The sequence below is a fragment of the Pygocentrus nattereri genome, chromosome 17 (assembly GCF_015220715.1).
Source record: "Pygocentrus nattereri isolate fPygNat1 chromosome 17, fPygNat1.pri, whole genome shotgun sequence".
NCBI lineage: Eukaryota > Metazoa > Chordata > Actinopteri > Characiformes > Serrasalmidae > Pygocentrus > Pygocentrus nattereri.
In genome coordinates this window covers 39,969,822-39,985,577 of record NC_051227.1, presented here as the reverse complement: position 1 = coordinate 39,985,577, position 15,756 = coordinate 39,969,822, and the positions used below count along the sequence as shown (strand labels likewise).

The 15,756-nt window shown below is 43.1% G+C and overlaps 2 protein-coding genes across 4 annotated transcripts in view; one reads left to right on the top strand and one right to left on the bottom strand.

Annotated features, from left to right (window-relative positions):
- The first annotated feature begins 360 nt into the window (after nt 1-360).
- zgc:174895 (uncharacterized protein LOC100126024 homolog) lies at nt 361-11,904 on the top strand. Of its 2 annotated transcripts, XM_017724238.2 has the most exons (6): nt 361-425; nt 547-767; nt 1,377-1,470; nt 4,219-4,365; nt 10,019-10,114; nt 10,191-11,904. In XM_017724238.2, the coding sequence occupies exons 2-6, from the start codon at nt 645-647 to the stop codon at nt 10,331-10,333; spliced, it is 603 nt and encodes a 200-aa protein (XP_017579727.1). In that variant the 5' UTR covers nt 361-425; nt 547-644; the 3' UTR covers nt 10,334-11,904. The 2 variants fall into 2 exon arrangements, with proteins under 2 accessions (XP_017579727.1, XP_017579726.1); XM_017724237.2 differs by lacking the exon at nt 361-425 and having other exon boundaries at nt 432-767.
- The window catches only part of rab34a (RAB34, member RAS oncogene family a), a 9,774-nt gene continuing 4,736 nt past the window's right edge, over nt 10,719-15,756 (bottom strand). The window contains exons 4-11 of one of the 2 annotated variants that reach the window (XM_017724234.2): nt 15,516-15,584; nt 15,280-15,381; nt 15,139-15,203; nt 14,121-14,172; nt 13,923-14,004; nt 13,736-13,826; nt 12,506-12,613; nt 10,719-11,404 (exon numbers count right to left, since the gene is read on the bottom strand). In XM_017724234.2, coding sequence (XP_017579723.1) covers nt 11,337-11,404; nt 12,506-12,613; nt 13,736-13,826; nt 13,923-14,004; nt 14,121-14,172; nt 15,139-15,203; nt 15,280-15,381; nt 15,516-15,584 — 637 coding nt within the window. In that variant the 3' untranslated portion in view covers nt 10,719-11,336. The remainder of the gene's footprint in view (nt 11,405-12,505; nt 12,614-13,735; nt 13,827-13,922; nt 14,005-14,120; nt 14,173-15,138; nt 15,204-15,279; nt 15,382-15,515; nt 15,585-15,756) is intronic. The other variant, XM_017724235.2, reaches the window with a different exon arrangement.

Genomic DNA, 15,756 nt, shown 5'->3' with positions numbered 1-15,756 from the left:
GGGAATTCTGGAGGAAAAGCTCCTAATGAATAACATCAGTAACTGCTCTTCAATAATCCTGACGTTCCAGCACATTATGAGCTGTTCTGTCCTCCACTAGAACACCTCAAACACGTCCTCAGGTCTGCTTTCCTTCTTTTCCCAAGCTGGAATGTTTTTCTCCACAGGTGCTGCTGAGTGAGCACGGCTTTCACCTGTCCTACAGAAACAGACCCCAGTCTGGGCTTGTCTGAATCTCCGTCTGCACAGGTGAGGCTGTAAGGTCCGATCGGTCAGGATAAGTGTGTGTATGGCCTGCTGGCGATGCAAGTTCTTGAGAAGAACCAGCGACCTGTTTGCTGAACCTCCGCTCGCAGCGCGTCACTGAGGCGCCACCTATCGGCCCAAACAGGGCATAACCTCTGGCTGAGCTCGCGTCTGATTTGGTTTGTTCTTTGTCCGATCAGAACTGTTCTAACTGTATTAATTCCACGCTGCTTAATATTATCCGCAGAAAACGCGCTTAATTCTCCCTGCAGTGACACTCATTAACTTGCCCTGTCTCAGGCCACGCCCCCTCGCTGACTGGGCATTCCTGCAGACTCTTTTCCACCGACGAAGTTTCTGTGGCGGAGAGGAACCGAAGAAAGGCTGATCGGTTCGGAATGGACGCCCTGGCCGTCCCCGAGAGCGGAGGAGAGGGCTGGTATTTGTCACTCATGGCTCCAAACACAAAGGGGCCAAGTTTCGCGTGGGTTGACCCGTCCAGACTGTACTGCAACTCCCAGGTATGGAATATGCTCTGTGCTGACACTGGCCATTCACTGCTGGCCCTGTGTTCAAAGTACCATTCTCAATTGGGGCTGACCTATATGGGGGAATATTTTCTACTCTATTATATTTACTAATATAACGTACATATTAATAATACCGTTATTAATTATATACTAATACAAGTTTCTGTCTTGTTTTTATCAAGAAGGCATTCACTTTCTCTGCCCTTAGCTTGAACCCTGAATGTAGTGCTGCATGCAGCGCAATCACAATAAGCTGTGGTTGGTTGTGGTTGTGACGTCACAGCACACAGAGGTTTGGTCGCCTCTGATTGGTCTAACTCGCAAGCAGCTCATAGTTATTAGGTCAAATTCTGTCAAAAAACGCTTTGACAGTGGAGACTATGATTAAAAACATTAAAACATTAAAACATTATTTAATTGTAATTTTACGGAGCCCTGCCAGTGACACACTGTATAAATCAAAGTAATGCATGGCCACGACTTAGTAAGGCGTGGGAAAGACATCCTAATGTGTGGCCACGATATAGTTAGGCGTGGGAATTTTTCAGTCCTGTACTCAATAAACAGTTCTTGCGCTCTCGTCACCTCTCGACCCCCCAGGCCCTGTCAGACTGTGTGAAGGACCTTCTCAAACCATTCCAGAATGACTCCATCGACCTGGTGGTTGGAATAGATGCAATGGGCTTCATTCTGGGTACGTTTCTTCATTTTGATCTGGCAGAGTGGGGACCACATGCCTCCTGGCTGGAGAGACCATTTTTATTTTTAAGTCAGTCCACATGTTGTTAGAGGAGTAAATGTAAACCTTGAGGCAAGGCACTAAATATAGGCTAGAGCAGAATATACTTGTTACAGTGTTAAGAGAACCTGATATAAGATAGTGGAGCTACTTGTGTGTATCTGTAAGATCAAGTTATGTTTCTCTTGTAAAATCTTCTGCCTATTTACAAACATATCAATGCAAAAGGTAAGATATACAACCCCAATTCCAGTGAAGTTGGGACGTTGTGTAAAACAGAAATAAAAACAGAATACGATGATCTGCAAATCCTTTTCAACCGATATTCAACTGAATACACTACAAAGACGAGATGTTTAATGTTCAAACGGATAAACTTTATTGTTTTTTGTAAATATTCACTCATTTTGAATTTGATGCCTGCAACACGTTCCAGAGAAGTTGGGACAGGGGCGTGTTTCCCACTGAGTTACATCACCTTTCCTTTAACACTCAATAAGCGTTTGGGAACTGAGGACACTGATTGTTGGAGCTTTGTAGGTGGAATTCTTTCCCATTCCTGCTTGATGTCCAGCTTCAGCTGCTCAGCAGTCCGGGGGTCTCCGCTGGAGTATTTTGAGCTTCATAATGCGCCACACATTTTCAATGGGAGACGGTCTGGACTGCAGGCAGGTCAGTCTAGTACCCGCACTCTTTCACTACGAAGCCAAGCTGTTGGAACACGTGCAGAATGTGGCTCAGCATCGTCTTGCTGAAATAAGCAGGACGTCCCTGAAAAAGACGCTGCTTGGATGGCAGCAGATGTTGCTCCAAAACCTGTATGGACCTTTCAGCATTAATGGGGCCTTCACAGATGTGCAGGTTACCCCTGCCATGGGCACTAACACCCCCCCCCCCCCCCCCCCCCCCCACACCATCAGAGATGCTGGCTTTTGAACTTTGAGCTGAAAACAATCTGGACAGTCCTTTTCCTCTTTGGCCCGGAGGACACGACGTCCATGATTTCCAGAAACAGTGTGAAGTGTGGACGCGTCAGACCTCAGGACACTTTTCCACTCTGCGTCAGTCCATCTCAGATGAGCTCGGCCCAGAGAAGCCGGCGGCGTTTCTGGGTGGTGTTGATATGTGGCTTCGCTTTGCATGGCAGAGTTTTAACCTGCACTTGTAGATGGAGCGACGAACTGAGTTCACTGACAGTGGTTTTCCGAAGTGTTCCTGAGCCCATGTGGGAATATCCGTTACAGAATGATGTGGGTTTTTAATGCAGTGCCGCCTGAGGGGTCGAAGGTCACGGGCGTTCAGTGTTGGTTTTCTGCCTTGCTGCTTACCTGCAGAGATTTCTCCAGATCCTCTGAATCTTCTGATGATATTATGGACTGTAGATGATGAAATCCCTAAATTCCTGCAGTTGCACGTTGAGAAACGTTGATCTTAAACTGTTGGACTATTTGCTCACGCAGTTGTTCACTAAGTGGTGAACCTCGCCCGTCCTTGCTTGTGAACGACTGAGCCTTTCAGGGACGCTCCCTTTATACCCAATCATGACACTCACCTGTTTCCAATTAACCTCTTCACCTGTGGAACGTTCCAAACAGGTGTTTTTTGAGCATTCCTCAACTTTCCTAGTCTTTTGTTGCCCCTGTCCCAACTTCTTTGGAACGTGTTGCAGGCATCAAATTGAAAATGAGTGAATATTTGCAAAAAACAATGAAGTGTCTTTGTAGTGTATTCAAATGAATGTAGGTTGAAAAGGATTTGCAAATCATCGTTTTCTGTTTTTATTTATGTTTTACACAACGTCCCAACTTCACTGGAATTGGGGTTGTACATTGCTGCATTCAGTTTAGATAATGGAATATATCGATTACATATTGCATCGTTCTGCAGGCCGCCTGCACTGCAGTTTTGTTTTCCATGCAAGTCTGATCATTTGCTGATTATCAAGACCTTTTAAAAGACACTCTGGCCAAAATGAAAAATATGGTGCCACAATAGTTCAGAGAGTGATATTTACTGGTTTACAAACTACGGAAAACCCTTCCGATGATGTATTTCGAAGGTGGGAGAAGCCTTTAAAAAATTCCAAACATTTTAAGTTTGGATACAACTGTAATATTTTTTACCCTTTTCTAGCTATAAGCAGATGGAAGTCACTGCAAGGTGGCTAATTATCATACCTGTAATTATCAGCCGTGCAGGGCAGTGCAGGCTGGGTATTGTAGTGAGAAAACACTCATGGACAAAAACACAAAAATTATAATCTGTCAAAGCGATGAGGGACGCAGTGCTCTGCTGCATAACATCACAAATAATGTCAAATATGTTTTAGGCCAGAATGTCCTTTAACGCTAAAATGTGGTTTACAGCAGGATAAAACACCCAAACTGCACAGTTCAGGTGGACGACAAGGCCACTTTCCCCAAGTCAGTTCTGGGGCCGCCTCCGTGCTCTACATATCTACTGCTCTACATATCTACTGCTCTACATATCTACTGCTCTACATATCTGATGCAGCACATGTGGAGCTGGTTATTTATCTAATAAGTTGAATAAGGTGTCCTAGGGAAAGGGCAAGGGGTCCCCAAGGTAGGAACTGATAGACAGATAAATCACTTTATTAATCCCAGAGGGAATTCTTGGAAAACCTCTGTCAATGAATTCCAAAATACCTGTAATAGAAGTTGGTTTGCCTTGTGTTTTCAGGTTCAGCTGTGGCCATCACTCTGGGAAAAGGCTTTTTAGCCATCCGAAAAGCAGGACGGCTTTGTGTGGAAACCCAAACACAGAATTACAGCGACTACAGTGGCGAAGAGAAGCTAATCGAAGTGCGAGTAGATGTTCTCAGACCAGGTACTAATATTTCAGTTTGCAGGAGTTCGCAGCACTAATGCAAACATCACAAAATGTCCTCAGCACTATGTTCTCTGACTGCTTTGTTCAGGTTTCTGTAGAAAAGCATTGCTAGACCTCATACCCTCCCGCAGTGTCGAACCAGCTCTCCCTAAATGGCACACTGTACCGCGCCCATGAATGAGCTCGTCGTGTTAACCTGTACAGTGAAGCCTAGCAGGAGGCAGATGTTCCACAGGCCATTTCTGATGTTCCACAGGCCATTTCAGATGTTCCACAGGCCATTTCTGATGTTCCACAGGCCACTCACTAAACCTAAACAATCAATCAGTTTTTTTCATCCATGTTAGAAATGAGACTTGGTGTTTCGAGGCTAAAGTTTAGCTGGGCTCATATTTTCCAACTACACTTTGCTTGGTTTATTGTCTTATTTGCTAACCAGACTTTCGCTGGCTTATTTGCCAAATTTGTCACAAAAGTGATCTGCTGTGGATCAGTTCTGTAGAGCTATCCGCAGTTCTGGCTCTGGAGTATCTCTGTACTACACACGTCAACTTTTTGCATTAAAGCCACAGTGACAAGTCCACAAATGTAGTGGCTCAGCCAGTGCTGGGTGTCTGGTTTGTGTCATGAGCTTTGCACTAGAGCAACAGCACTAAGGCATCATTTAGGATAGTGAGTGTGTTTAACAATTCAACACTAACTACAGAAAATCAGATTTTGTCAGTAATCAGATCAACACGTTTACATGCTCTTGAGTAATCACATAATGGGGAAATCAGTCCAAGTACAAGTAATCAGACTTGCACTTTGCAACCAGCCAATAAACAATAAACGAGATGTAAAACATGCTGCATTTTATTTAAGCATCGTGCCACTTTACCTGAAAATGTGCTTTTAAGACACTCCTTTAAACCAATAATGAGCTGCTAATGGGCTGATTTAGTTGAATCAGGTGTGTTGGTAACAGGGAAAACACTACAAAGTGCAGGGCAGTGGGCCTCCAGGGCCAGAACTGAGAAACACTGGTTTAAGACAAATGTGTGAAGATACAGACATGCATGATGAACTGCTGCAGTATAAGCTTCCATTATTTACTAGCTTTAGTGTCCTTGTTGCTCCAGCACAAAAATGAAGAGACAAAATTCAGACACAAAATATGCCTTGGCTCATGTTTGAGTGTACAGAATTATTTAAATTCTAATATTTTTCGTCCACTATCGCTTTAACACTCCCATTTTTAACCTTTGAGTCGCTCATTAATGTGCTGAGTTGATGGGGCAGGTGATGTGCCATGCTGAAGCACTAGAGGACCATGATTGGGAGACACTGCACCCTTAAAATAATTGTTGCAAGTCATAGAACCTTTCTTATAGAAGCCTTTTTGCTGAGAGTTAAATACGTTATAGCTGGTGTTAACTAAAATGTGTACTTGCTCTTTTTTGCCCATAAGAACAGTTGCTTTAGTCTACAATTGTTATTTAATTTTAATATTCCAGGCCAGCACTTAAGTCATTAATGTTTCCTCTGTTTTAAGCCTCGGTCATCATTCTGCTGCAGAGTCAAACTTCGTCCACAGGAGGGAGCGTCTGACACGGTTCTTTTATTTATATTGGGAGAGGATGTCATGATGCCCACATTGCATTCATTTGCCAGGGCCACTCAAGAACAGTCATGAGCAGAGTTTGGCTCCTCTTTGAGCAGGGAAGTCATGCAGTTGTGCTGGACGCTGGCCCTCAAGGTCTGGAGTTGATACCCTTGACTTGCAACACCTGTTTTTTGGGTGGCTTTTCACAATAGTGTTTCCTAACCATGGAGATTCACTGTCCATCACATTTTAGTGCTTGCCCTGCTCCCAACACACCTGATCCAACTCATTTGGGTGGACAGATTTGCATCAAATGTGTAACCACAGTGCAGAGTTAACATTTTTCACTTTCTCAGTGCATCCAAAGAAGTGTTTCATGGGGCAAAATGCAGTGGCTTCGTTTTCTAAGTCACGAATAAACTTGAATCCATCACTACGTTCTACAAAAACATGCTAATGAGAGGACATGCCAGGTGGCAGGAGGCCAGTGGGTGAAGCCCAAGAGCTGGCGAGACCCTCCTGTTGCCACTGCCTCACGCTCCACGCCAGCACCTCCAGGGCTGAACACTAGAAGCCAGCGTTAGCTTAGCAGGAAGGCCTAAGCTTTATACACAAACACGCAGGTTCATTTTGGCTCAGTGAAGCCTCATCAATGCCAGTAGATATAATATATACTATATATAAGACTCAGTAGACATAAGGCTCAAATCTGAGCAGGCAAAGCTGTGTTGTGTGTGAAGCGGTTAGCTTAAGCTACTTTGAACTGATATCCTTGTAGCACCAGAGGCTAGGTTAGCTTAGCCAACCTTAGCTTAGAAGGCTAAACCCTCACTGATGCTGCAACAGGCAAGTTTAGAGGATAAAGATTCACAACTGAGCAAATAAAATCAAGTCACTGATGTTGTAGGGTCATCAGGACAGAATTGTTCTGAATATTAGTCGTTTCTGCTTGGAGATGGCAGGAAGGAGCGGGCTTTAGAAACAGGGCAGCAAGGGGTTGTTTACAATGTACATAATTGTGCATATTCATATACACTATATTTCCAAAAGTATTCAAATCTTTGAGTTCAGGTGTTCCAGTCACTTCCATGGCCACAGGTGTATAAAGCCGAGCCCCTCGGCCTGCAGACTGCTTCTACAGACATTAGTGAAAGAATGGGTCGCTCTCAGGATCTCAGTGAATTCCAGCGTGGTGCCGTGATCGGACGCCACCTGTGCAGCAAGTCCAGTCGTGAAATTTCCTCACTACTAAATATTCCACAGTCCACTGTCAGTGGGATTATAACAAAGTGGAAGCGATTGGGAACGACAGCAACTCAGCCACGAAGTGGTCGGCCACGTAAAATGACAGAGCGGTCAGCGGATGCTGAGGGGCATAGTGCGCAGAGGTCACCGACTTTCTGCAGAGTCCATCACTACAGACCTCCAAACTTCAGTGGCCGTCTGGAAATCCGATGGACGAGTCTGGGTTTGGCGGTTGCCAGGAGACGGTACTTGTCTGACTGCATTGTGCTGAGTGTAAAGTTTGGTGGAGGGGGGATCATGGTGTGGGGGTGTTTTTCAGGAGTTGGGCTCGGCCCCTTAGTTCCAGTGAAAGGAACTCTTAAAGCTTCAGCATCAAGAGATTCTGGACAATTTCACGCTCCCAACTTTGTGGGAACAGTTTGGGGACGGCCCCTTCCTGTTCCAACATGACTGCACACCAGTGCACAAAGCAGGTCCATAAAGACGTGGATGAGCCAGTTTGGTGTGGAAGAACTTGACTGGCCTGCACAGAGTCTTGACCTCAACCCCATAGAACCCCTTTGGGATGAATTAGAGTGGAGACTGTGAGCCAGGCCTTCTCGTCCAACATCAGTGTCTGACCTCACAAATGCGCTTCTGGAAGAACGGTCAAAAATTCCCATAAACACTCCTAACCCTTGTGGAAAGCCCTATGGATTAAGAATGGGATGTCACTCAATTTCATATGCGTGTGAAGGCAGACAAGCGAATACTTGGCAATATAGTGTATCTGTACATTCTTAAAGAGTGTTGAGGTTTAGGGATTCTCATAGTTTTTTATGGGCATAACAACAATACATACACATTTTTAACAGTTTATTATTCTATACAGATGATTTGTTGTTACATTACATTACATTTAGCAGACGCTTTTATCCAAAGCGACTTACAAATAATGAGGTACAAAGAACAAACATAGTCAGGCCTTAAAGGAGGCCAAAGGGTAATAGCGGGGTAGAGAAGGGAAGGAGGGCAGGAAGGAGATGAGGTTGGTAGTGGTTAGATTGCAAGAGGCGATCAGAGCAAGTGCTCCCTGAAGAGTTCCGTCTTCAGGAGTTTCTTAAACATAGCGAGGGACGCCGCTGCTCTGACAGCGGAAGGTAGCTTGTTCCACCATTGGGGAAGCAAGTATGAGAACAGTCTCGATTGCTTTGTGTGAATGTTTGGCAAAGCTAAGCGACGTTCATCGCAGCGGCCGGGCGGTGCTGTAAGCCTTTAGGAGCGAGTGCAGGTAGGAAGGAGCCTGCTCTGTTAACACCTTGTAGGCAATCATAAGAGTTTTAAATTTGATACGAGCAGCAACCGGTAACCAGTGGAGCTCACTGAGCAGTGGGGTGACATGCGCCCGTTTTGGTTGGTTAAAGACCAGACGCGCTGCAGCTTCTGAACCATCTTCAGTGGTTTTACAACACAGGCCGGGAGGCCCGTCAGTATGGCATTGCAGTAGTCGAGGCGTGAGATGACCACTGCTTGTACCAAGAGTTGGGTGGCTTGTTGTGTTAGAAACGGCCGTATCTGTTGTACAGCGCAAAGCGGCAGGACCGAGTCACCGAGCCAACATGGTGCGTAAAGGAGAGTTGGTCATCTACCATAACCCCCAGGTTCCTAGCAACCTTTGTCGGGGAGAGTGAGAGTGAGTCGATGGTTATGGTGAAGTTGTGTTGAATGGATTGTTTAGCTGGTATAACCAGAAGTTCAGACTTGGACAGGTTTAGTTGAAGGTGGTGTTCCTTCATCCATGCGGATATGTCCGAGAGGCACTGCGATATCCGCACAGAGATCGACGGGACATCAGACGGGAATGACAGATAGAGCTGGGTGTCGTCAGCATAGCAATGGTTCGAGAAGCCATGTGAGCGGATAACCCGGCCTAGAGAGGTGGTGTAAATAGAAAAGAGAAGGGGTCCCAGTACCGATCCCTGGGGAACCCCAGTGGATAGCGAGTGGGCTGAGGAGAGCTCTCCATGCCACGATACCTTGAATGAGTGCCCAGTGAGGTACGATCTGAACCATAGTAGCGCACTGACTGAGATACCCATGTTTGATAGAGTAGATAGGAGAAGTTCATGAGTGATTGTGTCAAAAGCGGCTGAGAGGTCCAGCAGAATGAGTACTGAGGACTGTCCTGCAGCTCTGGCTGTTTTTAGTGCCTCAATCACAGATAAAAGAGCCGTTTCAGTGGAGTGCCCTTTTTTAAAACCTGATTGATTTGGGTCCAGGAGGTCATTCTGGGAGAGGAAACCAGAGACCTGACTGTAGACTGCTCTTTCTATAGTTTTGGAAAGAAAGGGTAGTAGTGAGACTGGCCTGTAGTTATCAACCTGGGCTTTTTAAGCAATGGTGTGACTTGGGCTTGTTTAAAGACAGTTGGAAACACACCAGTAGTTATGGAGGCATTGATGGTGTGTGTGATAGCTGGGATGATAGCAGGTGCAATGGGTGTTGTATTTTAATTCATGACTTTAGGGGTACTTTAAAAGGGAAAGCACCACAACTACCCCAGTCGTGTCCACAAAGGGTTAGTGCGGCTACAGGTTTTCAGTCGAGTCCAGCGGAAACAGACCTGATTCTGCTCGATTATTCAGTTTGTCTCAGCCTTCAGACAGTTCAGATGTTATGTGAAGTGAGCTTCTTCTTGGCTAGAATGAATGCTGGCAGCCATTCCAGCTCTCCTGGATAAGATTGGTGACCCCTGCACTACTAGGTGCAGACTAGTGGGCCTCCTGGACCGAGTGCTAGTTTGCTTTACTATCTAGTGTGTGTAACGATGCTGTGTTTCAGGTCTGCGTGTTCTACTGGTCGACCAGTGGATTGAGACTGGAGGAACAATGATAGCTGCCATCAAACTGGTAGAAAAACAGGGAGCAGCTGTTGTAGGTGAGCATGAAGCAAACCAAGGTAGGTTGGTAGGATTTAGTCAAGGTAGCTCTCTCTGATGAACACTGCTCTGTAGGTGTTGCAGCTGTGGCCATTGAGAACACTGAAGGTGGAAAATGGATAAAGGAAAACTACAAGTACTCCCACTGCATTCCTAAGGAGCTCCGGTCTCAGATAGACAGCAAATACCTGGAATCTTTCAAGACATTCAGTCGTTGAACCAGGCATCCATTCAAGACAGTGACTGGGAGAGAAGAAAACAAGATCTGCAATTTGAGCCCTGACTGTTTGTGATGCTTCTGGTATGTCTGAAGATGTGATAATCATTTATCATTTTTACTGACAGCTACATCAGAGCTAAAGTACGATCTGTTAGCAGTTCTTTATCAAAAAGTCACTGCCTTTATTAATTATTAAGAAGAAAATTAAGTCTAGTATTATTTGCCACTAACAGCCACTATTCAATCTGTTTTAAAGAAAAATATTTAAGTACACAAAGATAAATGCTAAATGTGTCAATTCTATTAACTAATCAGTCATTTTTAATGAATGCAGCAAATCTGACAGGTAACATAGGAATTTAGGAGACTTTAATGAGGCCTGCTAATTTGCATACAGTATAAAAATGTTTTATTCAAACAAAATGCACATTAACAAAGATCTATAAATTGTTCAGCATTGTGTAAAATAGTAAAAAAAACTTAGTTTTGAAATTTGTACACTACAGCATTCAGTACTATTTTAAATACATTATTGAAACTGCATTTTTGATTAATCATTAAAATGCAATGCCACTTTCACTGTGCAGTTAATACTTGGCCACGCACGACCTTAATATACTGATCCACGTGAACTAAAATGAAGTATCTAAAAAAAAAGAAGAGACCTAGTTACCTTTAATATAGTACCATAATCATTCATAAAAGTGAAACACAGAAGAGAAGACAGATTTTTGTGCATAGACATCATAGGGGAAAAAAATTCCACCACAAAAATGAAAACCTCATGATATCCTACTAAGGAATGTTCTCTCAATTCCAACAGTTTTCAGTTCCACCCTCTCCACAGAGAGCTAACCACAAAGCTTACTGTGCATTCCTTATGTGTAGATGTGGTCTTTAAAAATCCATTTCTATAGTCTCCCTGTTAACCTGTACATACTTTACTTTTTGCTTTGGTACCGTAATTTTCAGTGCAAAATTCCCAGTTTGAGCCGCTCCTTTTACTGGCAGCAGTTTGGCTGTTTCTTCTTAGAAGTTGCGTACAAGTTACTTGTGTTGCTGTTGATTTCTGTAACAAGAAGATGAAAAAAGGGGAAATTAGGAGACCTTGTTTTATGCAACTTTTGCAGACTTTTTACAGAAACCAATAACTGCATTTGCTGAAAAAAGAACAGTCATGTCAATGATTTGATCAATAGTACTGGCAATATGCGCATTTCTGCTCGTCCATTTCTACGTGCAAGTTTAAATGCAATCATTCATGTTGTAAAATGAATTTATTTTCAAAACAGTAGCTGATATCTTGTGAGTTACTGTAAAGTTTTGGTTTTAGCTCTGCATGCTGCCATCCATCACATGGATTTGTTCAATTCCAACAGCAGCGCACTTGTTTTACCTGAATGAAGCTTTGAGGTACTGGATGATGACTACAAATATAGAGGTTTGGAAATGGTTAAACACTGACATGCATACAATCAACAAGTACTGTATTCATTATTACTGTACTAATGTTATTTATTCTAATTGTGTTATTTTCAGCAAATAAAATGCTTTTCAGGAATATTTAGATATTTGCACATTAATATGTTCTCAATATGCAATAAAGTCTGAAAGCACAGGCTTATTATGGATGTACAATATCATATCAGGATTGACATAACTGTTTAAAAAACGTTGTAGTATCCGACTGAAGTTTAAATGTTTTAAACTAATATTAGATTTTGTATTTATTGTGCTAAATGTCTGCATTTTATTCATTTTACTTTAATTGTAATCTTATAGAAATAAATGTTATATTTCCCTGTAATGCAAAATTATATCACCATCAGTGTTGTACATGGAAAAATACTGGATACTGGCATATTCCCAGAATAGCTTTATTTATGCATCCCTAATCGTAACTATTTAAAGCCAAGCTTTCTGCTCAGTACAGACCCAATCATCAAATGTCAAAGGTCTTCAATTCAAGCCCATCATCACATTTACTGAGTGGGATGAAAATCAATATGCCAGCAATTTGAAAAGCAGCAAAGGGATCAATTCCAATGTGGTCAATGTGTGAAACTTCCTACATTATCCTTGTGATATAGAAAGGCCTTTATAACCACTGTATGGAGTGAAATGATCTTCAGAAATCTCTTTAGTAAATCATTAATCTACCAGTACTTACTGACAACTTCCCCAATTCGCCTGGAGCCACTTTTTTCCAGCTCTGCCAGCACATTGGCTTCAAACGTCAGTGACGCCACGCGGAAGAAAAACTCTCTCACGTTTTCCCCTGTAAGAAATCAGGGTCTCTTTAAACCAACAACATATTACAGGAACAGTTCAACAAAAAACCTCTTCAATACAAAATGTCCTGGGATCCTGAACGGTAGATGATTGAGCTGGACCTAAGAGACAGTAGCCAACATGTTATGGAAGCTTTTAATCCTCCACTGCGCATCAAACAACTGTTAGGTAATCTCAAATAGACCTACATGACATAGAAGCATCTATAAATCTTTTTTTTTGCCATATTACTGACAAAAAAAATCTATTAAAGGAAATAAGCATACAGGCAAAACTCAGGGTGGACTTTTATAGACAACAGTATGTCATACATACATACATACAAACCCAATAAGCAACTGTATTCCAGATCAATACATTTACAGCATTTGGCTGACGCTCTTATCCAGAGTGACTTACAATTTGATCATTTTACACAGGGAGGCCACGGTGGTGTTAGGAGTCTTGCCCAAGGACTCTTATTGGTATAGTGTAGGGTGTTTACCCGGGCGGGGCACTGAACCCCAGTCTACAACGTAGAAGGCAGAGGTGTTACCCACTACACTAACCAACCACTATGAATAATAAACCATAATAAATGCTTATCAATGAGGTATAAGCTAACAAACGTGGGGGAACCACACATGTTGACTACATTCGAGGTCAGGGGCAGGTGCTTTCTGCTTTTAAAAGCACTTAATAAACTCTCTTAAGTGACAATCAAGTAGTCAGAATTGACATGACAATACACAGATGGTTCCTAGCCTTTCACCAAAACAGCTCCAACCTGCTGAGGCACAAACTCTACAAGACAAGGGCACTGAAAAGTGCCCTGTGGTATCTGGCATCAATCCTTTAAGTGCTGTAGGTTGTAATGTGGAGCCACCACATATTGGACTTGCTTCAGCAATTCCCAGAGATGCTTAACCAGACTGATCTGGGGAATTTGGAGGTTTCATGATGTTCCTCAAACCATTCCCTAACAGTGTGTGTAGTGTGGCAGGATGCATTATCTTGCTGAATGAGGCCACTGCCATTTAAGAACACCACTGCCATGACGGGGTGTACCTGGTCCGCAACAGTGTTTATATTTTCTAATATTTCTATTAGCAAATATAAAAAGACTCACCTGACAAAGAGGATACAGCCCAGTACTCTGCGTTGATCTCTGAGGCCAGTTTAACAGCGTCCTGTTCAATGAGAGAATACTGCGCAGGAGACTGTGGACCAGGCACAACGGCGCAACATGACATGTTAAACACAAACAGCTTTTGTCGAATTTAATACAGTAAAAAAAATAAAATTACCGCACTAACACTCAGGTCTTTCTTTGTGCCCACTAAGAAGAGCAAAACACTGGTGGGGTCATTCTCTTTCATAGCGTCCTCCAGCCACTGCCTGTAAGAGAGGACAATCTGTTGTGTGAAATGCATTCATGTAATAAATTTAAAGTCTGTTAGACTTTTTGAAGTTAATTTCTTTACTCGTTTCCAAGCATAATTTATAGAATTTACCTAGTATGCTGCAATGAGGCCACGTCATTCAAATCAAAAACAATTACTACAGCTGAAAAAGAATAAGCAAAAACATGATCGCTGAGAGATCACATAGATATTAGTGATATACAGCTGTTAAGGACAAATCACTGCTTTCATTTCTTTCAGCAATAAGGCCTCAGTATGCAGGCTACAGCTTCACTGGGGACCTTGCACGGTCAAAACAAACCAAAACAAAACATTTTCATATTTTGCACCCACAGTAAAGGCTTTTAAGCCTCCATATGTAGTCTAAACCTACTTAAACATATCAGCGCAACCCAGTGGAACAGTGGAAAACTGGGCAACCCAGGACTATTTTCTCTGTGGAGTCTAAGCAGATATAGCTGAGCGAGCTACTGGTCATTCGACTTCAATAGCCAAACTGAATTACCATAATGTTAAATTAAAAATGAGAATAATTATGAAGTGACAGAAAATTCAACCAATTATGTTTTGGTTTCTAATGGACGGTGACCAATTTCATGGGACCTTCCAGGCCAAAGTGCTACAGAGACTGAAAGTGAATGAAATCAATGAAATCAGCTCATGAAGGGTTTGCTAATTAGCTGATGAGCTGAATCAGGTGTGTTTAAGGAGGCAGCGTGCTCAAATCTGCAGTGTTGATGGCCCACAAGGACTGACTGTGAATACAAGCGGCAGCCTAATCAGTGGGTAGTTAAACAGCAGCGGCAGCTCTGTACCAGCCTCTCTACTGTAAGGGTCAGTGTGAAGCTTCTACAAGGTAAAATATGCTAATATCTCTGTCACAAGCTTCAAACAAAACATGTAATGTCCTTTAGAAGCAGAAGTCAGCATTTCTGTAAAGGTGAGTTTGCATATTCATTTATGGCCTGAATTGAAGGCCCAACTCAAATCCATGGTTTGCCACTGAATCTGGGAGGTGGGATTTACATTATTCAGGTTTTTCTGTATTTGCAACATGAAAAGCAATTTCTCTACAAGCGTTTCACTTTTCTACGACACGCATACTAACCTTGAGCTCCTCTGTAGTATGTGGAAGCAATGCACTTGAACCGCTCTTGACCCGCAGTGTCCCACCTACAGAAAGAATGGACAGTCTTGGTCCAGTACCAACTGCTCCAGATCTATGTGCCACACACTTGTGAATACTTACAGTTGCAGGCTGAACGGAACCCCAAGCACTTCAAACCTCTCCATCTCGAAGTCCACGCCGATGGTTGCTTTGTAATTTTTGTCAAACACGTCTTTACAAAACCTGGCACAAAGCAAAAAAACAGTTCAAACACTAACAAATCAGGTCGAAACCACTCGGGTGAAAATCAGCCTGGCTCAGCGCTCAGAGTCTCAAACATCTAATGAGTGAGGTCTTGATTCCTTCAAACTGCTTACCTATTAATCAGACATGTTTTTCCCACTGCCAGGTCCCCAACCACAATAACCTTGGAGATTTTAAACCTACTGGACAAACGAGACAGACAGACAGAGAGACAGACAGAGAGAGAGAGACAGAGAGAGAGAGAGAAACAGACAGACAGAGAGAGAGAGAGAGAGAGAAACAGACAGACAGAGAGAGAGAGAGAGAGAGAGAGAAACACAGACAGAGAGAGACAGAGAAACAGACAGACAGAGA